Raw genomic sequence first — 26,059 nt, 5'->3', positions numbered from 1 at the left:
GAGTCGCCAATTAACCTAGCATGTTTTTGGAATGTGGGAGGAAACCGGAGTCCCCGGAAGAAAACCCACACATGCACGATGGCCAAGGGTGGAATTGAACTCAGGTCTCCTAGCTGTGAGGTCTGCGCGCTAACCACTCAACCGCCGTACAGCCCAGTCATAATTACATCATTGTAATTATACTGAGCTACTGCTATTAAGTGGTTGCACTTTCATAAAGAAAAAAATGTTAGAAATCTATCAATTAATATTTAAACTTGGGATTTCTCTACTGAAATACTGTTGACTAAGTATATTCGATTTTTAGTGGCCTGGCTGGTCTATTTTTGGCCGGAAACGCATCTCGCCTCCATCTGGATGCAGAGGGGCTGTTATGCTATCTGTCAGTGCTGATCTGTCGCATCAGGCAGACAATCAGAAAGAGCCTGACAAGAAGAACCAGTCAAGCATTCCTGGAGGATACTGTGGTCACATACAATACAAGCTGGGATAAAACTGATAGCAAAACGCATGACGTTGCAGCAGCAATTACAAAAAGATCAAAATATTAAATATAGTGCAAGTGTAAACAAGCAATGTCCCTTATTATAACTTTTTAGCATGTTCAAAACAAATAAAACATCATCATTACAATTAATGTCACTTCTGAACTTCCGAATGCAGCGTTGCACAGTCAGGTTCAGGTCCACGATCAGAAACACTGACTTACATTCATATCTTAAATGGTCATATTAATTTAGTCATTTATTACAATAGTTTTTATCGTCATTTAGTAGCATGTTTCTTGGTAGAACTGCTTTCAGTAGTGCATGTGTATGTTATATACAGTATATATTGTTCTATCCAATCAGATTTCATCTTCTATGTATTTGCCATCTCAATGTAATCTGCCCAGGGCCTTCAGAATCAGGAGTGCTGGCTCATAGCAAATATACACTATTAGCAATGGGGCTGTAAATATTGAATTTGATCCGTTCCAGGTGGTGTTGTAGCGTAGATGCTTGGAGTTGTTTGAACCCTTTTAGTACTTTTGGCCGATCACCTGAGGAAGTCTCGAAACATGATAAAAAATATTCGTATTCTTGTTAGTCTTACTAATCGGACAATAAAATACACTGAAATATCATACGGGCTGCACGGTAGACCGAGTAGTTAGCGTGCAGGCCTCACAGCTAGGAGACCCCAGTTCGATTCCACCCTCGGCCATCTCTGTGTGGCGTTTCCATGTTCTCCCCGTGAATGCATGGGTTTTCCCAGGTACTCCGGTTTCCTCCCACATTCCAAAAACATGCTAGGTTAATTAGCAACTCCAAATTGTTCATAGGTATGAATGTGAGTGTGAATGGTTGTTTGTCTATATGTGCCCTGTGATTGGCTGGCGACCAGCCTCGTATGATATATGAAATATCATACGAGGCAATTGCAGAACCAGTGCATCCTGAAGAGGTCAGACGTGAGTGAGCTGGAAGTACTTTAAGTACACTTAAAGTACTTCTATGCTCTACTGAATGAATTTGACTGCCAAGATGGAGGATTTTTTACCCAAGCTCACCAGGAGATGATCAGACTTTTGCAACATCATTCCTGGCTATTTGGTGGGGTTACTTACGAGTTTTGCTTCTCAAAACAATATGCGTTCAAAAGAGTAATACATTCGCATCACAAAACCGTTGTCCACGAAAAAGTCAGACCTCACCACCATCGCTCGCCGTTATTTTCTCTCTTTTGGTATCACTGCGCCCTGCCGCCAGCTGTCAATTGCACATTTCCATCACCTGCTTAACTCCTGGGATAGTGAAAGTAAACATGTCTGATTATGAAACAAGTGATGTTGACATTCCTTTTAGCACATAGCCAAAGGGATGCCTAGAGTATATGAACAGGAATACGCCGATGCCGAACTTGGTCAGATGGAATTAGAACGGGGAGAGGTGTGTCAAAATAAGTTTACCTGTTTACCTCGAATAACAGCAGGTCAAATTGACAGAAAACGTCACCATAGAGGTTGGATATTTGACATGAAGTTATGAATTATATTCCCACTTGCAGTAGTCCATCAATCGTGACTTGGTCCTGTGAGCCCATTTCTAGTGGGATTTCGGTGATGAGAAACGTAATTGGCATTATTTATTGGGGTTACTTAAGTACGTAAAGAGTTTGGAACAATATGCATATATGTATGAATATGCATTATTCATGACAAACAGGCCTCCTCAAATTTCTCGGCTTTACTTTCTCTGACGTCCTATTAATGCACATCACATATATTGCTGGGTATGTGATGAAAATGGCTGCAACGCTTGCATTGTCATCCGGTTTTGAACACATATGTACATAACAAGATGGCTGTAATGTCGCAGCAGATGCATCTCACACACACAACAATGGGCCCAAGATGCAAATGTATTACCAAAATCCAAATAAAACTGGGCTCACAGCAGCAAGTGCATGTTAATTCACTGTTAATGGGGATGTTATACAACTTCATGTCAAAAAAAAAAAATCATCACTATCCCTTTAAGAACCGTATTCAAATTCAAACCACCCCAGGGGTTTTCGACAGTATACTTTCCACTGTAATCTTGAAACAGCAAAAGCATGAAATCAGCGGTATCAGATAAAAGCGAGTGAGAAGAATGACTCACAAAGTCTGTCAGTCACACACAGCCAGTTTCTTCTTTTTATTCAGTGATAAATAATTTCCTATGGTCATAGGCTTTTATGTGTAGACATCCGATCAAGGCAAGAGACAAATTAAGAGTGGGCACCTGTTGCCACCATTTAAAATTAATACAAACAATGAGGTAAGAAGTTTCTCTCTTTTTTTTTGTGTGTGTTTTTTTTTTTTTAAACACGTGTGGTGCAACTATTCCTGTTAGCTATACTGTAGAATGGACAGTGCTTCCTAATACAGAAAATCCTGCCTGTGTGTCTGTACATTATCAAACAAAAACAGGTCATGGCACAAATACTCAACCAACAGAGAAAGAGCGGGCGCTGCTGAGGGGGGGAACAAAAGCAAAACGACGACTCTTTTAAGACTTTAGCTATTGAGCTTTCTGATGGTTGCCAAACACACACACACACACAAAATCAGTAGGTTTCTCGCGCTTTTGAGTGTGTACAGTAACACTATATGGTCAAAATGATTTAGTACGCCATGTTCTTACCTTTGAGTTGTGCAGGGGCATTGCAATGGTTTCTCTTACTAGACAAAACATCTATTTGTGTAGCATGTGCAAGTGTGTATGTGTGTGTGTGTGTGTGTTACCTCTACAAAGCTCAACAGCAGCACACTTGAGGCACAGCCCCATGAATGGACCTGACCTGCAGTCCCCGTGCCTTCATTGTCGTATCAACAGAAAGACACTCAACTGCTCGTTTGCTTCCTCTCTCTCTTTCTCGACCTTCAAGGAGAATACCACCGATTGTCAACACTCACATATGACATTTTCTTCCCTTATGCAACTGCAGCTTTTTTGTCGAAAGGAGTCAATACTCTGCGCTATATTTAGCAACGCAAGTTCCTTCCAAATGTTCTAACATCCATCGTCCTTGTAGCTGCACTTTGCAGAAACAGAGTACTACAAATAGAAGAGGATGTCAAAAATTCTAACTCGACATTCTAATATTTAAAAAGGTCCCCTCGGATGCAAATGTGACTTTTTAATGATGTTTTAACAGCTTGCTTATGAAAATTGTATAATATATTTTATATGAATATTATATTATAATCCACCCTCGGCCACCTCTGTGTGGAGTTTGCATGTTCTCCCCGTGCATGCGTGGGTTTTCTCCGGGTACTCCGGTTTCCTCCCACATTCCAAAAACATGCTAGGTTAATTGGCGACTCCAAATTGTCCATAGGTATGAATGTGAGTGTGAATGGTTGTTTGTCTATATGTGCCCTGTGATTGGCTGGCGACCAGTCCAGGGTGTACCCCGCCTCACGCCCGAAGACAGCTGGGATAGGCTCCAGCACCCCCGCCACCCTCATGAGGAAAAGCGGTAGAAAATGAATGAATGAATGAATTATATTATAAGAAAATTGTATAATATGGGACCTTTGAAATGACTGACTGTTGCATTCAGTGGCATTCTCCTCTGTGTGTGTGTGTGTGTGTGTGTGTGTGTGTGTGTGTGTGTGTGACCGAGTGCTCACCTCCACAGCTGGCCACCACCCACGCACCTTCCTCTCATCCGAAGCTGCTCATCCCCCTCCCCCACCTCACTCACACACACACACACATATGGGGTCATATGATGTGACAGGCGAGCGCCGACCCTGCTTTCATTCATTTACACTCAAAATACTTCTGTGGAAAGGCGAACACAAAAATGTACAACAACAGAAATGAAACAACACACAACTGAAATAGCAAAGAGGCCCAAAAATAGCAACAAGGGCGGCCGGTGACTGTGTGTGCCAAGGGTGGGGCAGGGCGGGCGTCAGCAGGTATTTTGAGGGCTCGAGTGGTCCTCAAGAACTGTGTGTGCCGGCATTATCCCTGCAGTTGCCATGACAGTGGCACAGAGAACCCACAGAGAAGTCAGTGGGACAGGTTGCTGGGACAGCTGCCCCCCGCCCCCCAATCCGAGACTCTTCCTCGCCCCTCTTATGCCCACTTCTTTGTGTTGTGATGTATTGTCACCTTAGCAGTTCAATACGTCATTAGGTCCCAGAAACTCGGCCAAAATTTGTCATCCCGGTCGTTATGAGTTCTGTAAAAATCCCTTTTTTTTCAGAGCCTCATTGGTCTTTTGTCCAGAGGCGGGCACCCGTGAAGAACCTCAGCCCGGGAGGCAAACCTTGCCTGCAAACAGCAGTCCCACTATCGTGAAGAAGATGGAGAGGACGAAGAGCACATAGGAGGAGCCCACCACCGTGTTGTTGGGCAGCTTGTACGGTTGGCCTCCCACCTCGTTTATGTAGAAGCCTATGGGGAAGATGAGCGCCGCCATGCAGAACAGGATCACTGGAGGGAGACACAAAATAGATAAATGCAGTATCTCACAGAAGCATGTCACCTCTCACTTTTCAGCAGCCATTTTTATTACACTAGTGGTGGGCAAAATCGTTCATTTCAGTGAACCGGATCATTCCGGTTCATTCAGTTAAAAGATCCGTTCAGTTCGGTCAATTGATCGTTAGCCTGTGATCTCCCCCCGGTGCATTGACCTGGTCAGCTGTGTCGAGTCAGTCCGTTCACTCATGTTCACGTTTGTTCCGACTCAACAGCGCAACAACACGAGAAGACGTACCTTGAAATCGGAAGTATTATGACAGCTCTCCGGATCAGAGTGTCTCAGCACCCCGGTCCGGCGTTACGACGACCCCAACCCCCCCACACTTGGTTCGACGCCTCCCTCCTGTCCAACACTGCAATCCCGCTGCACTCCTTATAATATAATTTAAAAAAAATTACAGTAGGAAAAACAAAAAAATATATAAGGTTTTTAATGGTTTGTACTATCTTGTGCATTAAAAACAATAATAAAAGTAGTGCTGTGTCAGTCATGAATGAACGGCCGACAAGTGTCAGTCAAATTGACTGACACACTACTGTTGCCTGTCTTATCCTATTGTCGCGCATCGCTCTGTGGGTGCGTGGGGTTAGCTGCATAGCCGAGAGAATGAACGAGTCAGAAAGACCGAGACCGAGAAATTGCTCGGCCTTTCCATCAGCTAACCCCACCCACCCACAGAGCGATGCACGAGGATAGGATAAGACAGGCAAGCACACAGATAGTCCCGCCCTGCAAAAGGAACGGTGAACTGACTGTTTAGCCAATCAAAAAAAAGCAACTGAATGGACTGACCTCGTTCATTCCGTTCACAAAAAATAACTAGTTATTTTGACCCGTTTGACCAGTTTGAATTTTGCGCCTTCACACGCTCACGTTTTTTTTAAAAGTGTATTACCGTAATTTCCGGGGTTCATGCCCTAATTTTTTCTTCACACTGTGAACCCTTTGGCTTATACGCTGATGCAGCTAATTTATGATCATGTTCTAATCTTGCGACATCTTGTATGCTTCAGATTAGACAGACACCTTCATCATGGAAAACACTGGAAGAAATTAATATGATGCAGATTTCAAGTTAAAGGTGATTGACCTAGCATCTTTTGCCCATGTCAGCCATGATAGCATGGACTTTGAAAGATGGGACAACTGCTCGATGGAAAAAGTGAAAATTGAGAGCGGCGACAAAGAGACTGACAACATGTGTGACGAAGGAATTATGAGGCTGTTCAATAAAGACAAGGCTTTCATTTTTTTTTATTTTAGAGTACTCAAAATGCCATTTGACTCTTGAATATGCTTATATGCTCTCCATTTTGTTGCATTTTCCTGGTTTCAGTTTCAAGTTCAGTCCAGATAAATGAATATATATTATCAATTTCTCCAACACAGTCAAAAACACTCACAAAATACTCACAACATGTAGAATAAGAGGATTCTTCTCTCCTATTGTATTACATTTTTGGGCAATATTCTAGAAGATATAAATGGTCACTCATTTGTCTTCATTAAAAGACAAGGTGGTATCATCAATCACTGTCAAAGGATTAATTTGGGGAATCTAATTTGATACAAACATCTAATGTACAATATATCTCCTGATCTTTTAACATGTTATACATGAACTGCATCGGGTTGTTTCCTTTCTCAAGCGCACTTAAAGGCAGCAATTAAATTGGATAAAGCCCAAATCCTTCTAGCACAAAACCCATCCTTAAGCATAAAACCAGTGTCCCTCAGTCCCACACTAAATGTTACTCCAAAGACGCTAAATAAGCTCTCTGAACCACTTCAGGTTGATAACAGCATTAAATTCCTTAGCAAGCTTAAAGGATGAAAAGGAGTAATCAAATTCCAAGCTTTGCAAAGAGGCAGGTTCAACTACTGTTTATTTACTCAAGGTAAGCCGGATGCCAAAATAGCACTGTAACCGTTCCCTAAAAAATGTATCTCTGGGTTATAGCACTCAAGCATTTAATCCAAATGCATTTTCAAGCATCTTTTCTCAAAATGCTGTGGAGTATGTGTGCATGATTTAGTCAGTGGAGTCATGGTCTGCATCAATATGCTCCTCATTAAGCAAATTTATTGTTTAGGGAAGGCATTTTATGGCTGCAATCTACAACATCTGGCTGTTAACCTCACATCTGCTTGGCAAGCGGCTAATATTAGTGGTCATATAAATATTGCGATAACTGGAGGAGATTGTAAAGATGTGATTTGTACTACAAACAACAACAGATGTTGCTTTTCTCTGAACGCACTAAACTATTTTATTCTAAACCATCCTCGACACATGATAATGGCAGGCAGACCTTAACTCAGACTGGGACGACGTGTCGACGTCATCAATGACATCGACACAAAAAATACGTCGACACAAGAACTGCATGTCGATGCGACTTCACTCAGAATTAGTAGTGGGCAAAACCGTTCTTTCCGTGAACAGGATCATTCCGCTTCATTCAGTAAAAAGATCCGTTCATTTCCGTCAATTGGTCGATAGCCTGTGATCTCCCCTTGTGCATAGACCCGGTCAGTCGTGTCGAGTCGGTCCGTTCATTCATGTTCACGTTCTTTCCGACTCAACAGCTCACCAACTCGTGCTGCGTCGGTCATGAACAAAACGGCCGGCGGACTGAATGGGTATCCATTTGTTCACAAAAAAGAACTAGTTCTTTTGACCTGTTCGTTCACGAACGCCACACCACTACTCACTAATCAAACCATGGTGGCGGCCACGGCAAAAAGTTTCAGTGAGTCCAACCAGAAGAAAAGATTGCGTAACAAAGTATCCAAAGTGTGGGAATACTTCACGCCAAAAGGTAATGATGCGGTGGTTTGTTTTTTTATGCAAAATTGAGATGGCATATCACGAAAGCACGACGGCGATGCACCAGCACCTATTGAGGAACCATTACCATTGAGGAAATTATAGTTAATTTGATTTCTATTATTGTTATTAGTATTATTCATGTTATTATACTTTATTGATATGGGCAGATCTTTTAAAAATATAGTATATTTTATTAACCTCTGCATGTGTTTGTGGTTTATGTTTTCAGGGACTAATCAGGGACTTTCAAAGATTAATCGATGCATCGAAAAACTATTTTATAGATTAATCGATTACAGAAATAATCGTTTAACCCAGCCCTAACCTTAACCCACTTTAACCCTACTGTTGTTGATTGTTAGGAATATTAGGGCCACTCTACTCCCACGGGTCACACCCTAAGGAAACCTGAGTGTGTACACTGAAATAGCCTGTGTGGGTCATACAAAGCTTTCCATTCAGTCCTAGTGGCAATGAGCCAGTTTGACTACTGGCTAGACTGGCTACCTTCTGCAGCCCCCCTTCATCACCTGCTTTGGCCCACATGAATGGCCACCTCAGCGACTTTCTACCAAATTAACTTGATGCTTGTCGTTTATGATGGCGTCTATCCAAATCCTCAGCTATTGATGTCCACAGAACGCTTATGCGCTAAGATACTGATGGTTCTTAAGACTAGTATCCAGCAAGCCATACGGTTTGGTTTGGTTTGGTTTTAGTGTTTCCCGGGTCTTGGCTTATTTTTTTAAAGTTTCATCTGTGATCATCAAAAATGATGGCTTCCGGATAATGCAGAGTTGATAACTGACATCATTTTCCAAACTCGACAAATCTCTGTCACTGCACAAAGTGGCTTCATGACCTAAACTCATGTTATGATGTTTGTTGCTGGATAAGTACAGTGTATATATATATCCTGTGCACAGACGGCTAAACAAGTTTTAGACAACAGTTATATGGTTTTTAACATTATTAGAACCCTCTAGACCAGGGGTCTCAAACACGCGGCCTGTGGGTCAAATGTGGCCCGCAGGACACGAGTTTGAGGCCCCCGCCTTGATATGAAAGTTTAATGTTGGCCCGCGCAAGTTTGATATGGATGCTGTATGGTATCATGTACCCAGAAAAAATTATTACATTTGATTAATGTTCATGTTAAAGGTTAAATAACTGTTAATAGTTATCCTCCCTATCCGTGTGGAAGTGGTTAAGTTTTTGGCTATTTAACTTTGAAGGAAATAACTTGAAGGCTACCGTTTAGGTCGCTAGCTCTCTAGTTTGCGAGTTAGCATGTGTCTCAAGACCCTGCAGTTGCACAATATGATGTAAATTAAAATAGTATAAATGCGACTATAGTCGTGTTTTGTCATGTCTACAGGGCTCTAATAATGCTTTGTTAATTTTAATCTGAAAAAAATAATTTGTCTACCCACCAACTATATGTGGTTTCTTAAGTTTTTATTATTTGCCGTTTTATTATTATTATTATTATTATTATATTTATTTATTACTGATTGATTGATTTTCTTTATTCTTGATTTGTTTATTTATTTTTCATCTTATTTTGTGCAGAAAAATAAAAATTAAGATATTTCAGAACAGTGGAATGTTTTATCAGAGCTTTTATTGTAGAAAATCGGAACCAAAGCACTGAAAAAGTTTGTATATTTTTATGTTTTTAATAAATGCTTTGTATTGTTTTTGTTTTTTTTGGAAAACCTGATGCGGCCCAGCCTTGCCCAGACCCTAGCTCCAGTGGCCCCCAGGTAAATTGAGTTTGAGACCCCTGCTCTAGACATTGAATAACACACCTTTACACTTGTAGTACACAATACAGTAGACATTATGGTCTCCCTTTAAAATAAGGTACACAAAAACACTATACAGAATAAAGAATAAAACATAAATTAGACATAATACATATACACACACACACATCAGGTGTTGCCAGGTCAGTCTAAGATAAGCGACTTTGGGCTCATTTTTTGTTCCCTGTTGTTTTGGGTTGATTTTCAGAGAACTCGAAAAGACCAAACCTTATCAAATTCTTGTAAACATCTCTGCAGGTCCAGCGGATGTGTCATATATACGGTATAATCCTGTCATACTCTTTCACACCAAAAAGGTGTGATGCTCAAGTTCAGCCACCTTGAAAGGACAAACAAAACAATTCCAGCTGGATGCCTTCTCATCATTGAATCTTAAAATAGAAGGTTGACTCTGCCTCTTCCTGGATGAGAACAACACTACTGTATCTCGTTCCTTTTTATATAACAAAAATATTGCACCAGTTGTATTTTCCCTGTTTGAACCACAAATCATTATGATGCATTAACGGCGTGAGGAAATAAATGTACTATTAATACACCTTGTGTCTATTATGACCACCAGCAGCATAGCGGGAAAAGCGATTGCCATGGCAACAGCTTGCTTTTTCCCTCTGGGTGTGATTGTTTAACAATGGCTAAAAATGCCTTTGAATTTACCTGAGGGCGCACATTTGTGTTCGCTTAACATTTTACGTTTGTAGAACTGTGTGGTTCTTTGTTTCGATATTTGCATTTGGAACATTAAATAGCAGCTTTTTTTTTTTTCGTCCAGCATGCAAATGACAAAGCTGGCAAGTGGGAGTCTGTCAAATGCACCACACAAAGACGTCAGCGTCATAAAAATGCAAAGAGCACTGTGAGAATACAACGGTGCATTGTTGCATCCAAGGCTATGCTACAGATTCCACGGTATTTAAGCCTGCTTCAGGCTGTCTAGCCCCTCAGCTGAACGACCAATTAAAGGCTATCCTCCCACACACAGCCTTATGAAAGTGGCCTTGACAAAGAATCAGATGGCGATGTTTATGTATTCTAGAACTGTGTTTAGAAGAAAAACAAAGAAGCGGTGATGTGCAGACAACAACAAAAATAAACACAGTAGCTCACAAGGCAAAAGCAGCATTTTGTTTTGATTATTCAGCTGCAGGCAGCACAAGAAGTGACGCACGTAGGAAAAGAAAAATACAGAAAGTAACGTCTGTATGGTTAGCATATCGCAATAAACTCCAAAAACTAAAAAAAATACTGTGTAGCGATATACTAAAGCAGCACAGACAGTTGTGTAAAGGTTGTGTCACGGCGTATTCACTGAGACGGAGCAAAGTGGGGAAAGATTCGGGGAGGAAGGGAGGGAATATGCTGACAGCGAGTCTAGCGAAGCAAAAGAGCTTAAATCAAAGTGAATGCGCTTATTGTGGAGCTCACTTACTGCCGGTAAAGGCAATCCAGCGGGCGTATTTGGTGGCCTCTCGGCGCCAGTGCGATGCCACGAGGAGTCCACAGGTGACGGTGAGGGAGATGATGCCCATGATGATGAAGAAAAGCGTGGTGACCCACTCAGGAGGCAGCCGTGGAGGGATGCAGGTTCGGTCTCGTCCGTGGATGGTCTGACATTGGCGGACTAGACCAACTGTAAGAGCACCTGGATGGAAGAAGTACATTTCAATTCAACTTGGGTATTATGCCTCTGAAATATTGACATATTTAACAATGCACATACACAAGTGTATTGTATATAAATATCCTAGGAGGCTGAATATATTCCTGCAAGTTAAAATAGAGTGGCAAGCAGCTCCAATTCCAGGAATCTGTGTCTAAAATAATGACATGAGCCTTAAAGGGAAGACCAAAGTGCAGCAGCACTACTGACAGTGACACAAGGCAGGGACAGGCCCAGAAGGAATGGAAAGGGTTCTTTAATTTGCCACAGATACTGCGTCTGCTCAGGGGGGTGGGGGTCGTTTCTCCACAGCCGTGGCTCCAATTATACCAGTGAAGGACAGGTGCACTTGCACTTCCATAGTCAATGTTGGCAATGGGCAGTTGATGACAGCTCTTTGACCATTAAAAGGGAGGGCACCAAACATTTGAACATCTTGGTAGCATTATACTCACACCCCCCTTCCTGCTTTGCTGATGTAACACGCACTAGTTATGTTTGTTGTCAGCCAATAATAGCAATTTGGCAAAGTTTACCTACAAACGTTAGCTGTCATTGAATGTATTGCCTTTTAGCATTGCCTATATTAACTATTTCTACAATATTAGGGAAAGTGGAGGTCCACTGTGTGGACTTGCACAACAGCACAAGATGGAGGTTTTTGCATTGTATTTTACTTGCGTTGCTATTATATTTTTGCTCTACTGCAGGGGTCTCAAACTCAATTTACTTGGGGGCCACTGGAGCGAGTCTGGGTGGGACTGGGTCGCATCAGGTTTTCCAAAAAAAAAAAAACGCATTTATTTAAAAAAAAAAATTAAAATAGTTCTCAAATATCTTAATTTTTATTTTTCTACACAAAATAAGATGAAAAATAAATAAACAAATCAAGAATAAAGAAAATCAATCAGTAATAAATAAATTAATAAATATAATAATAATAATAATAATAATAATAATAATAATAATAATAATAATAAAACGGCAAATAAAAACTTAAGAAACCACATATAGTTGGTGGACAAATTATTTTTTTCAGATTAAAATTAACAAAGCATTATTAAAGCCCTGTAGACATGACAAAACAAAACTATAGTCACATTTATACTCTTTTTATTTACAACATATTGCGCAACTGCAGGGTCTTGGGACACATGCTAACTCGCAAACTAGAGAGCTAGCGACCTAAACGGTAGCCTTCAAGTTATTTCCTTTAAACTTAAATAGCCAAAAACTTACCACTTCCACACGGATAGAGAGGATAACTATTAACAGTTATTTAACCTTTAACATGAACATTAATCAAACGTAATAATTTTTTCTGGGTACATGATACCATACAGCATCCATATCAAACTTGCGCGGGCCGCACTAACATTAAACTTTCATATCAAGGCGGGGGCCTCAAACTAGTGTCCTGTGGGCCACATTTGGATATATGACATATTATATATATATATATAAAACATGACTGATTCAAGACTCTTCATTCTTGTATTTAGCAAACATCAACCGCTTGTATTGGATGACATTTTTAGGTAATTGGTTATTGTTAGCTTTATGCATTATTTTAGCTGTTTGTTAAGTTAAGTTTAAGTATTTGTGATTTTCGAAATAAGGAGTTTTTATGTTCTGTATAGGTGGCATTATGAATTCTCCTTACTGACCTTTTTTGCAGTACACTTAGCCAGTGCAGATTGCTTTTATAGTTTTTTTTTTTATCCCAAATTTCCACACAATAAGTAAGATATGTTGGAGAGAGAACAATAAAGAGTGCAGAGTGATTTCTGATTGAGATCAAATTTTGCCTTGTTCAATATTGAAATATTTATGTATTTTTATGTGTATTTGTAATTTTCATCTATTGGGATCCCCAGAAACTTATTTTCCCTCAGCCTTTCAATGTCTACACCGTGGATGAGGGAATTCAATTAGGCTGCGTCCTCAAGGGGAATTTCGAGCTGACTAAGCAAAAGCAGATTAGTGCAGTACACACTTGATGCCCGCTGGTCCTTTTCGATCAGCGGTTTAGCTGTCACACATAATTACCAAATGTAATCAAATAATGACCAGAGAAGCAATCATCCTGCATAAGAATTTGGCAAAGTAGAATCAATGGTTTCTGAACGGCCTTGGCAGTAAGCAATGTAGACCACAAAATGATTGTAATGACGATAAAAATACAACAGGTTATAGTGTACAATGTTGTCAGCCATTTTTAACCCTTTCATAGAAAGGGCAAGGAAATCACATGGTGGCTCTGCAGGTGGCGGATATACTGTATACATGAAACAAGTTTCTTAGCTGTTGTTGCATTTGAAGGGATCAAACCAATTTTTTTCTGAATGCACCCTTTAATGTCATATTTGTATTGGATGAACTTGGGAACCCATTTTGGAAGGAGCTATTGTTGGGGTGTGGTGGGTTCTGGCCGTAGAGAGGAAATCCTGCCCCTTTTATAAAACCTTGTGAAAGCACTGCTTCTACTGCAACAACAAATCACACTGACGGTTCATCCATTCATCTATTTTTTAATGCCGCTTATCTTCATTAGGGTGGGGGGGACTGGCAGTTCAATAGCAGCTCTAACTCTACTGTTCAATTTGGTAATGGTATTATTTCATTTGAACATGCATCAGATTACAATTGAATGCATCCCATAATCAGTTCACAGTTCCACATGTCCAAAAGGAGTAAGAAGAAGCAGAGCTTATTAAATCCTACCCCTCCATCTGGTACTTTTACAATCAGTAACTGTTACATTTGTTCACTTCCTGCTTTCCTGATATAGTTTACTTTTTTTTTTGTCACATACCGAAGTACGAGGTGATCTGTCAATATAGTGATATGCATAGCACATCATGACTGGTTCAAGACTCTTCATCCTTGTATTTAGCAAACATCAACTGCTTGTATTGTTTCTTGAATTGGCTCATCGTTGTGCATTGTTTGAGGGTCTTACTCAATCCATTCCATAGTTTGATTCCACATACTGAAATGCTATGGCTTTTTAACGTAGTCCTAGCATATAAGTAAGTGTTTCAAATTTACTTCTTCTCTGAGATCATATTTCTACTCTCTTGTAGAGAAGTATTGGATGACATTTTTAGCTAATTGGTTATTTTTAGCCTTATGTGTTATTTTAGCTGTTTGAAGATGAACTATATCAGCAAGTTTAAGTATTTGTGATTTTAGAAATAAGGAGTTAGTATGTTCTCTGTAGGCGGCATTATGAATTATCCTTACTGACCTTTTTTGCAGTACATTTAGCGAGTGAAGATTGCTTTTATAGTTATTAGCCCATATTTCCACACAATAAGTAAGATATGGTAGAACCAGAGAGCAATAAAGAGTGTGGAGTGATTTCTGATTGAGAACATTTTTTTCTTTGTTCAATATTGAAATATTTCTGGCCACCTTATGTTTTATATTTGTAATATGAGGTTTCCAGCTCATATTTTTATCATCATTTTACTTATGAAACAACACTTTTGGGGGTCTTGGAGGTCACAGCTCCAGACAAAAATGGCACCTGAATGACTCATAGGCCGTTTATTCTTGAAGGCGCCCTTCTATTACAGAGTAACCTTGGCCAAATTGAAGAGCAGAGGGACCATGAGAGGCCAACATGTGCTGAGAACAGGAGAACATTAGGCTAAAGTTTTTTTTTTCTCTCTTTGCACTTAACAGCACCGCTTTATGACCACTTCCACCAGAATCTGCTGGTCTCCTGCTGTTTCACTAGCTCTCAGTGGAATGTCTGCACTCGGAGGGTAGACACGCAGCACAGCACGGGGATGACGCCACGGAAAACAAGCCAAGCTTGATGTTTTTGTGGCAAAACAGCGTTTTTTTTTGTTTTTTTTCGTTGAGCACATCCACACACAGCGTGTTTATGTGTTGCTTTGCACTGCAGCGAACGCTGGTGCTAGTGCCGATTCAGTTCAGAGCTGGAGTTGATTAGGTTAGGACAATTCCAAGGTATCCTGGAATTGAGAACAGTATATCACAAGTGAAATTTACAAAGGATGAGATGCTTTCTTTCAGGAGACTTTCCAATCAAGAGGACATTGTCTGGTGGAGCTCTAGCAGGGTTACGGCTTTTGAAATATTTCCTCGTAGTCGGCGGGCGGAAAGCAGTGACTGAGAGAGTTTTGTCATCTAGTCCGATGAATTCAATTATTTTTCAGGTTATTTACTTAGCTGTCACACATATATGGGCGAGTGTTGCCCAGCGACACAATCTGTGTGCCTCGAAAATTCACCGTACACGTGCTGGATCTTCAAATGCCGTATTAAATTAACGCTTTGTAAAGTGACATTTCCATGTGTGCGTAAGAGGGGGGGCTACTACACTACATTGCAAACAAGGATATCTACAGGCTGCAATAGTGCATCCCTAGCATCTAGCACTATAATACAGTAGAAAAGGAATACATACTATACAATACAAACTATTCATTTCCAAGCACAGTGACTAAATAGTGGATTGTGCACATCGTGGGTCAAAGGTGAACTAAAAAGGTAACAGTCAGACATCTCCAGCATGACATCCCCGTCTCTCATTTGCTAGCCAATTTTTCCCTGATAGAGGCCTTCTAACCTCTGTGCCCCCATGGTGCCCTGTAGCCCTGCAATTAACTCACTGGCATCCAAAAAATGAGGCTCCCCATGCGCTGGCCCAAATAAGAGGAAATGACGGCAGTGAATTCTCATCCTCAGCATGGCGATGCTATCATTAGCGGGTAGTGGTGTTTGTAAACTCTCAGCGGGTATGTTCACAATAGGAGTTAGCCTCTGTTTCTCTGTGCCACTTATATTGTGAAGCACATTTTTGTTTATCTTATTTTAAAAATGTTATAGAAAGTAAAAGTACTTTAGTTTACTGTTGACACTATGAAAATATTTTTGTACCGATTCAAAGCTCCGTATGACCACGGAGATCCTTAAAAGGTGCCCTTAAAAGGTGCTTTTGTAATGTATCAACAACTTCATCAAAACAACAACACAAAATACAGTATTGCTTTTAAGAAGCGATTGCAGTGAAGCAATAGACCATTAAATAACCTTTTCACTTCGCATCAAGCCTTCAAGCAATCCCCTCGGTGTGTAGCACAAATGCATCCATTACTGAGAATAAAACTAGTATCGGATTTTTAATTTAAAACAAAAAAGATCAGGGATGCACCTTTAAAACGCTGAATTGATGTGCTGCAAATGAACAGGGAGGGAGCACCTGAAAGCCACCTTTCACTTCATGATGACCAATTAGAAACCAATAGCCTATTCAATGTCCAATATCATAATTGCAGACTATTTATATGGGATATTTACACTTTAAACCTCTGACCTAAAGTCGGTGTTCCTAGCGTCACTATAGTAATTCTACACTCGATCAAACTTACTTAAGATTTTTCAGATCAGATCGCTGTATAAGACTTCAAAGCCTGATATTGGCGTCCACTGCACAATGCCAATTCACTACTTCCTGAATCTGCACTCTAAGCATCATGGGAACTGTAGTTCTTTTAGTCATAAATTAGCAGCATGATTGTTTAAGCCACAAGGGCTCAAAGCGTTTGAAAAAAGTAGCTAGCTTCAAGTCTGGTACATGGTACAGACACTTTATGATTATATTATTTATATTATTTCCTTTAATTTTTATAATGGGGGGTATATACACATATTTTGTACAAACATGTAATGGTATAGACTTTTGTAGGCTTTATTTTTACAATGAGCAGTGGTTTATTTGACAACAGAACATGAAGATATCGACTTGGGAGAGTTAGTTTCATTTTATGCAGCGTTACATGTGTGTGTGCATGCTCACAAGCAATTAAAGCGTTAAAAAAATGTGTTGTTATTGTGATTGTGGGAGATAGGTGCGCCGTGAGCTGCATACTGTGTTGTAAATTAGCACTACCGTTGGCGTTAATACGCCTTAAAAAGAGCAGTCAGTGTCGGTGTGACTATCAGGACGCTACAGCAACACGCACATCAAATAGATGAATGGGACTTTGACGAGTGGCTAACAACCTCGCCAGGTAAACAACACGTTAATTTATCTTCTAAGTGCTGCTTGCATCAACACAGAAGAGATGCACATGCAGAAGCAATATGGTAATTCCTGCTTGTGCTTGTTTTTGAGGCGTTGACTGAATAGAAGTGAACGCCACACTGCAATTGGTATTTGCTAGGAGTGGCAGCTGGAGGAGGCAATTAGAAACGGAAAGCAGTGATTCGACGAGACCTTGTCACTACACCTCCGCACAGATTGCCATGGCAACTTCAAACTGAAAGCCCAAACGCGGACCTAGAGAGAATCGACCCATACGAGCGTAATTATGGGTTAAAATGCAATCAGAGCTGCGATGCTCCAATCAGGGATTCATGCTGCCGATACCCAATCATTCATGAGTGAGATCGTCCGATACCAATACGATCACATGGATTACATGAAGTTTTACAGACTACCGTAATTTCCGGACTATAGAGCGCACCTGATTATAAGCCTCACCCACTACATTTTTAGAGGAAAACCGATTTTGTACATACACAAGCCGCACCTGTATATAAGCCGCATGTGCCCACATTCAAACATGTAAACATATGTGACGGACAGACCTTTTCGTTTCATAAATCTAAGACACCACGATGGTCCTCCTTTGAAATCCGGAATTTTCTTTTCGGTGGCGATTGTTTTTGCTTTCAGTCTGATCTGCACAGTCGAAACACCTCGGCCATCTGCTCTCTGTGTGTTCACCCAGTGTTCTAGAATGTTTTCCAGTTCGGGCGGGCCACCTGCTTTTATTACCTCTGAAAGCTTTTTTCGTCTTTTTACATTGCTCCAGTTCTTCCCGCTGCCGTTTACAGCGTCTCACCATCGATTAGTTTATGCCAAGTTTACGTGCAGCAGCTCTGTTTCCTTCTTTAATCGGACAGCTCGATTGCTTTTAGCTTGAAAGCTGCGTCATATGCCTTTCTTTTTGCATTTTCCATGATGAGGGTATGTTCACGCTAATTTAATTTATGCACAAGACAAGAAGTTGCAGTCTTCCTCGACGCATATATTCCACTGGTCTTAATCTTACCTTTTCTACTCGAGAGCCCCTGGCGGCCGTTAGAAAAATTACATAAATTGGCCGCATCACTGAATAAGCCGCAGGGTTGAAAGTTTGGGAAAAAAATAGCGGCTTATAATCCGGAATTTAGTCCAGTGTTGCTGACCTTATGTGACACAGCACACGAGTAGCGATGTGCTGATTACGTGTTTTTTTTTTTACAGAAATCAGCCGATGACCGTGATCGATCCCTAGTACTGTACTGCAATATTAAGTACCGTGGCTATTTTTTGTTGTTTGAATTCCAAATGGTCTTGCACCAAACATTGATGGTTCACATTTACATTCTGTTCAAGATTTACTTGCTGCCAAGTTGATCAATGCATTTGACTGCTTCAAAATACAAAAAATATCCTTATACATTAGTTTGATCAAGGTTTTGCATACTTGCAGCTTGCAGGGGTGGTAAATGATGCTGCTGAGGAAAACTTTGGGGGAAATAGTCTCATTTTGTTGCAGCATGTTCATGTAATAATCCACCAGTAGTGTGAAGAGTAGGCAGCCTGTTCTTGGATATGATTTAGCAGTTTTTGGGCACGAGCGAGCGTAGAGTGATTCAGAGGTTATTGAGGCTCTTGGGAAACAACATTCACTTTAAGTGGCAAATGTGGAGGGCAGTCGTTAAGCGGAGCTGCCAAGAATCACAGTTTCTGTCTGCAGATTGCAGCAACAATGGCTTTGTCCTTTCAATGCTCAGCACAGGAAATCAGCTTGGAGTGTTACTGCCTGAGGATATTGCATCGAAGTGAGGACAATGATGTCATGGATCACCAATCTGCCTTTGTGGTCACTCGCTGCACTTTCACCTCAGGTGTTTTTGGCTAGCTTGCTTGTGCAGAAGAATGTGCTGGGGATTTCACAGATCCATTTTGTGATGTGGTTTTGTTTATGCATGTGACAAAATGACATACTTGGCCGACCTCATTCAGTAACAGTAATGTCATGATAGCACAACCGGTATTGAGAAGAATTTCGACACGTTTACATGGACCCAAATATTCCAATTCCATTTGGGTTATTTGTTCAAAAGGAAAGAATGTAACCTTTGTATACACCTCATTCCGAAAGAAAAGTGCCAATCCCAATGAATATATCATCGGATTCACAGGGGTGGAATATTCCTTTCCCCAATCCGATTGAGGTATCTTGTACCCGCTCAATCGGAAAGTTGTCAGACTGCGTTCTTCTTCGTGGTGTTTTTCTTCTTCTGTTGTTTATTGGCGGCTGGCAAGCAGCTTTCGTGTGCATTAGCGCCATCTGTGGAACAGAATCTAAACCCTTCTATACGCCATTCACAAGTCCAGTTTTATTAAAAAAGAAAATACATATCTATATAAAACATGTGCCGAGCTTAATTATAAAATATTAGCAAGATTGAACTTTATCTTTTCCTGTTCCCGGGTGCATTCTTTCAGCAAATGCTGAAATATGACGTAACACGCAGCTAGAGACGTTTTTCGATTTAAAAAAATGGAGGCGAGCAATCGGCACTGGACTGCTGCGGAAAATTTGTTTTTGATTGAAACTGAATTTCAAGACTGGACGAAGGAAAAACTGGCAATACGGAGTTATTCCAAAAAGTGAAAGAAAAACTCAAGGAAGTCGGTATCACGTGATGTTGGTGTTTACGTTTTACTGCGCATGCCCCATTGACTATTCTGGTTGATTATAGCGGCGCATGTAGACACGCGATTGGAATATTCCTTTCTATCTATACCATTGCTTTCGGAAAGATTCCATTCGGAAAGAGAAAAACTCGTCATGTAAACGTGGCTAGTATCACAGTTTTTGAAGAATACAGTAATAAATCATTCTGTTTCATGACTGAACATGGCCTATTTGTTTAAAAAAATGCATACATTTTACTTATTTTTTTGGCTAAATTATGCATAAAAATGGCAAAATTAACTAGAATACAAATACAAGGCGAGATGTATTAAAATTGTATATATAGTCTTCTACATTGGTCACAACAGACTATAATAACAACATTCATTCATTCATTTTCTACCGCTTTTCCTCATGAGGGTTGCTGATTCAGAAAGAGAAAAACTCCTCAGGTAAATGTGGCTATTGTGACTGTAAATTACATTGTGGTGTCCCCTATGTGCTCAAAATGCTTTGCAGGACATGATGCTTCAAAAGCAGACGGACACCCTCTTATTCCAATACATTTTATACCATAAATAACTGATTTAGTTGGAAACTCATCAGGATGGCTTTGGTCTCGTACCAGGTACTGATCTGATAAGAATGTTGAACGATTACCCTGTATTCAAACATCTGGTTTTGATCAAATATTCCTTCCCTTACATTAAAAAAGGTAACCCTACAAAAACTAGCCAAGAGTTGTTATTTTTCATCACATTACTGTGATTCATACGGAAAATGTCAAAGCCCACAAATTCCTTGGCTTTATAATCAAGTGGCTGTATGCAATGAGCACAGAGTGGGATGTGTGTGTGTCAACAAGACCTGTCACAAACAGCATTCAGCATTCGCTTATGAAGATGTACAGTGGGTAGAGAACATAAACACACCTTCATGCTGTAGCTGAAGAGTGAATTTAGCCAAATCCCACTTTTTTTCCATATTCATTCCAAAAGCAAATTTTGAATTGGGCTAACCAGAACCCAGACCTAACTGTGACACCTAACTACCAAAGTAGTGGATAATAGTAGTTGGATAATTGACGATTCATCCATTAATTGTTGCAGCTCTATTTGAGGCTTACAAGCTTAGTTTTATCCTCAACAGTCTGACACTCTTACTGCTAGATATCCGTGCTACTTACACTGATTAATAAGAGTTTGAATACATTAAAAAGGAGGAGAAAAATGAAAAATATGCCTTCAAAATAACTAGTCTCTTGAGTTCTTACCTAATCACAAATAGGGGGCGTTGGAAACACTTGTTTTATCATGTAAATAGTTGATGCCCTGAGGAATGCTAAGCGTTTTGTTTTTTTTTTTATTTTGGCCAACATTCACCATCTTTATGTGAAACGTGATTACGTATTTATTTCCCTTTTCTGCACAGTCTAGTGTGAGAAAATTAGTTAATATGAGTAGCTAACAATGCACATCATTGAGAAACACCTATTTTTTATGACGGCCTCTTTAAAAAAAAAACAACTCAAACAACGTTGCATGGTTGGGTATACACAATCATGCATTAACATGTACACTGATAACAACATGTAATAGTTGAAGTATTTTGATGATTTAAAACCCAAATTTCTTTCCTAGGCCTACTTCTAATCAACAATAGCAGCATAGATTTAGCGACAACACTTACAATGTCCGCTCATCTTGGGATGGCTGTGTCTTCCAGCACAAGAAGTGTGCTGCAGTCCTCGGGTTAAAAAAAAATGCTGACGGCAAATGAGCATTTTGTAGCGATATGATATGGAGAGCTAGCTATCCACTCTCCTGTCTGTGAATGATGCTGAAACTACCTACGAGCAACTCATCGTGTTAGTTCACCCAATAAAAATTATTTCCCATGATGTCCGTTGTTAGCTGGCTCATATTAACTAGTTTTCTCGTGTTAGAATGCACAGAAAAGGGAAAATAAGGATTGTGAATGATGGGGAAATGTTTTTAAAAAGTGCAGTTCCCCTTAAACATGGGCGTGTTCACGATCTATATTCACTGTGCGCATCATCTTTTTGTTTTCTACCATATGTATCATCAAAACCGGCCAACTTTGGAGTGTTAAGTTGCTGTATGATGAATGTCAAACCAAAAACAAACTCTACTCAATGTATATCTTGGTATAACTAACATAATCTCCAGAATATGCTCAGAATGAGTGAAAAGAGTGGACTGGATAGAATTTTCCCCAACGCAAAGCACATCCAAATGAGTGAAAGAGATGGGGAAGTGACAGCTCAATCAAAGAGGAAGTTGGTCACTATTCTACTCACACTCTTAAACAACACCCACAGTACAACACCACAGTAGTCCACCTTCTACTCTGGTGCAATAACGCAGAGATCTGTTGTCATGAAGTTGCATCTAATAATTCATGATGTGCAAATTGCTAATCCTGTGCAGCATTAATAATACTTTGTGGAATGTGAGTATGTTGACGATGAAGCCCCCCCTGACCCAGATACTAAGCTGTCGTCCTACAGTAGGAACAAAGACACGCAGCTGTCTATCACAATGTTTTCAGGACAGACATGTGAATGCAGCACCAATCTCATTAAATAAATCACTAGGGATACCATAACAACTAATTTCACTGACAAAGTAGTAGCTTTAAAAAAAAAAAAAAATACAGTCGTGACATGCTACTAGTTGTCACTATCAATGATTAACCAACTTAATCTTTTTTGCTTTTAAAACGCTGTGACAAGTAAACAAGCAGGCAAAGTAAGATAGCCAGTATTTGTATAATTAGCTGGTAATCAAACGTCATATGCTATGGAAAATCATTGCAGGACAAGAAAAAAAACATATTAAGATCATCCCAGACTATGTTGACTCTCACTACAACAACTCAAAATCAAATTATTTCGCCTTTGACATAACTGAAGTTAGTTTAGCAGGTGAGTTTTTCTTTATTTTTCTCTTCTGTCTGCATCACTGCGTCTCAACGCTTTATGAAGGGGGCATAAAAGCTGTATATAATCATGAAAAAAATAATCTATCTAATTGTATTGTCATGCAATGACGTGGACAACAAAGAAAAGCAAAATATCCAATTAAAAACACACATAATTAATACCGATTCATCCTGGGTGCAAGTATGGAGTTTGTTTTCCAGACAAAAGACGATAACAGGGTGGTTTGATGTGCGTGAGTGACAGGCGCAGCATGTTTTTACCATCCATTATACTATTTTGGTGGTAATTGGAGGGAACCCGGAAAAGTCGTCTTCATGCCATTGTGGAATGTTCTGTATAGCTTCTTGTAACTTTAATCCAAAATGACAACAACACACAAGGGATTTGGGGCATCGCATGCCTTGATGCGACAAATCCATATTTGAAGCAGCAGCTGTCATAATTCGGGTTGAATTTTGCTTTCTTGTCTAACCATTAACCTCATTGGCCTGGGATGTTTTTTTTTTTTACCTTGACCCCATGGTGACGTCTAAGTAAAATATGTCATAAAAAAATATTTTTAAATCAAATAAACCACATTATTTCCAAAGTGGATATACAGTAATCCCTCGATTATCCTGGTTAATTGGTTCCAGACCCAACTGTGAATTTCCACAAAGTAGGATTCCTTCCTTAAAAATGGAACACAATCTGTTTACTATCCTTTTTAACAATACTATACACCTCTAGACGTGAAATAACAGTCACCTTACCCAATATAGTAGATTTACACAGAAAAGAAGCCATTTAAGACGTATATAAAACTTGTGTTTGTGTGTATCGCAAATGTATGGAGGACAGAAAGTGATGGGGAAGCGTACCCCGCCCACTTTCCTTCACACTGCACAGGTGTTCCAAAGCCAAAACAAACATGTCTGCCGTGTGGAACTTACTTGACATTTGTGAGAGTGATATAAAATGAAAAAACATGCCAGGAAAAATATATTTTTTTGGGGGGGGGGGGCGTGCAGCAGCAGCAGCATACTCAAAAGCTTTAAATTTAATATGGCATTTGATGAACAAACACTTGACAGAGTATGGTGAGTTTGCGAGGCTCACTGTGCAGCCGTCAGTCAAATGGACACTCACTCCTACGTATGTGCATGACAGTCAGAAGGCTAAGCAAATAACGGGAAAAATAATTGAATTAACAGGACAAGATGACCAGCCTCTCTGAGCTGTGGAAGACACCGGGTTTGCCCGACTGCTTTCTCACTTAGAGCCCACCTACGTGCGACTGGAAGTCCACCAATGTCTTCATCTCACATCCAAAATCTCCTTAAAGAAGGCGTCTCATCCTCTGTAAGTTTCACCAGTGATATATGCTGTCTTGAAAAAGTCTGTCAAATATCTTTTGGTCTATATTAGGATATTATGGTTCCTTTTAACATTTAATATAGCCAATAGGGTGCAGCCAGTTAATTACCTATTTTTAGGGCCCTGTCTCTTTATATACTCATCATAAAGAAACTTTAAATTTTGATGTCTTTGTTATTACTATGGGGCTGCACGGCGGTCGAGTGGTTAGCGCGCAAATCAGGGTTCAATTCCACCCTCGGCCATCTCTGTGTGGAGTTTGCATGTTCTCCCCGTGCATGCGTGGGTTTTCTCCGGGTACTCCGGTTTCCTCCCACATTCCAAAAACATGCTAGGTTAATTGGCGACTCCAAATTGTCCATAGGTATGAATGTGAGTGTGAATGGTTGTTTGTCTATATGTGCCCTGTGATTGGCTGGCCACCAGTCCAGGGTGTACCCCGCCTCTCGTCCAAAGACAGCTGGGATAGGCTCCAGCACCCCCGCAACCCTCGTGAGGAAAAAGCAGTAGAAAATGAATGAATAAAATGTATATACTTTTTTATATTGATTTTGTCCCCGGTGGTCAGAGGTGGTTGAAAAACCTCTGGTAATTCAATAATAGGTGATAAAGGTGAGGGTTTGCTTTGTTTACCTGCCGATTCTCCCGTGTTGATCCAGTCTGGGTTTGCAATGCTGGCTATTGCAAAGATATCAGCTGCCAGAAAGAGGCACCCTGAAATGATGGTCAGTTTATCCATATCTTCTTCATCCAATGAGGTTACGGAGGACGTAGGGTGAGATGAGGAGGGAACTCAAATCTGACCCCCGCGATGAGGGGGACAGTGGGCTGGCTGTTGTCAGTCTAACCTCGCCCCCCCTTGCTCTCAGCGGGAGCCCCGTGTTGTGCTTCCACTGTGCATTTTTTGCAACAATGTTGTTAGCTCCACAGAGCTTGCAGCTACAAAGACGCCACACACCGAAGCATCACATCTCAAACGGCATACCCGGAAGGTCAAAGAATAAGCTCTCACGGCGACCTCTTTTGTTGTCCTCTGGGTGCGTTTAGCAGCGGCGGCAGCATCGGGCACGGCAGTTGTGGCTAGCAGGCGGCTAGCTACTTCCCAGATTCGGGATCGGTGAGCCGAGCTGCGGCCCGTAGGCTGCTCGACGGCCGAGACCACGACTGGGTTAGCATTTCACACACACAATCCAGGAGTAGAAGAAGCCAAGCGATGGAGAGTATCCGTGTTTTTTTTGTTTGTTTGTTTTTATGCCAAAGTCCGATGTTAGCCCATCACCGTCTTGTGCTCCGCTGGAACAGCATCTGGTACTCCCTGCGTTTTGTTTAGCCTCCCAGCCTCCCACCCTGTTCTTCTCTCGGACTGGGGAGGGGGGCAAAGAAAAAAAAAGCGACGTTAAAGGTCCCAAAGTGTCCGTTAAAATGGTACCGTTGTTATCTGGCTGCACATCCACACGTCCACCGTTAGCCGAGCCTCCCGTTCTGCCTAATGGCATCAGACGAACATGAACACCCACTTGATCCCCACGCAGGCTAACGCACACACTGGCCGTTGTTTTCTCGTCCTGGAGGGGGCTTCACTCTCGCGATATTACCTTTAAAAAGTGGGGGTTCTTGACCTGGGCCGTTCTATTTGGACCAGGTTGTTTCCCCCAA

The 26,059-nt window shown here is 40.7% G+C and overlaps 1 protein-coding gene across 1 annotated transcript; it reads right to left on the bottom strand.

The window, feature by feature from the left end:
• Window positions 1-97: 97 nt before the first annotated feature.
• Window positions 98-25,984, bottom strand: mosmoa (modulator of smoothened a). Its single transcript, XM_058049330.1, has 3 exons — window positions 25,037-25,984; window positions 11,120-11,332; window positions 98-4,976 (listed from the first exon to the last, which is right to left on the bottom strand). The coding sequence occupies exons 1-3, from the start codon at window positions 25,140-25,142 to the stop codon at window positions 4,792-4,794; spliced, it is 504 nt and encodes a 167-aa protein (XP_057905313.1). The 5' UTR covers window positions 25,143-25,984; the 3' UTR covers window positions 98-4,791.
• Window positions 25,985-26,059: the final 75 nt, after the last annotated feature.

Source organism: Doryrhamphus excisus, chromosome 15 (genome assembly GCF_030265055.1).
Source record: "Doryrhamphus excisus isolate RoL2022-K1 chromosome 15, RoL_Dexc_1.0, whole genome shotgun sequence".
Taxonomy (NCBI): domain Eukaryota; kingdom Metazoa; phylum Chordata; class Actinopteri; order Syngnathiformes; family Syngnathidae; genus Doryrhamphus; species Doryrhamphus excisus.
The sequence above is the reverse complement of the archived record's forward strand: the minus strand, read 5'-3'. Positions and strand labels throughout refer to the sequence as shown.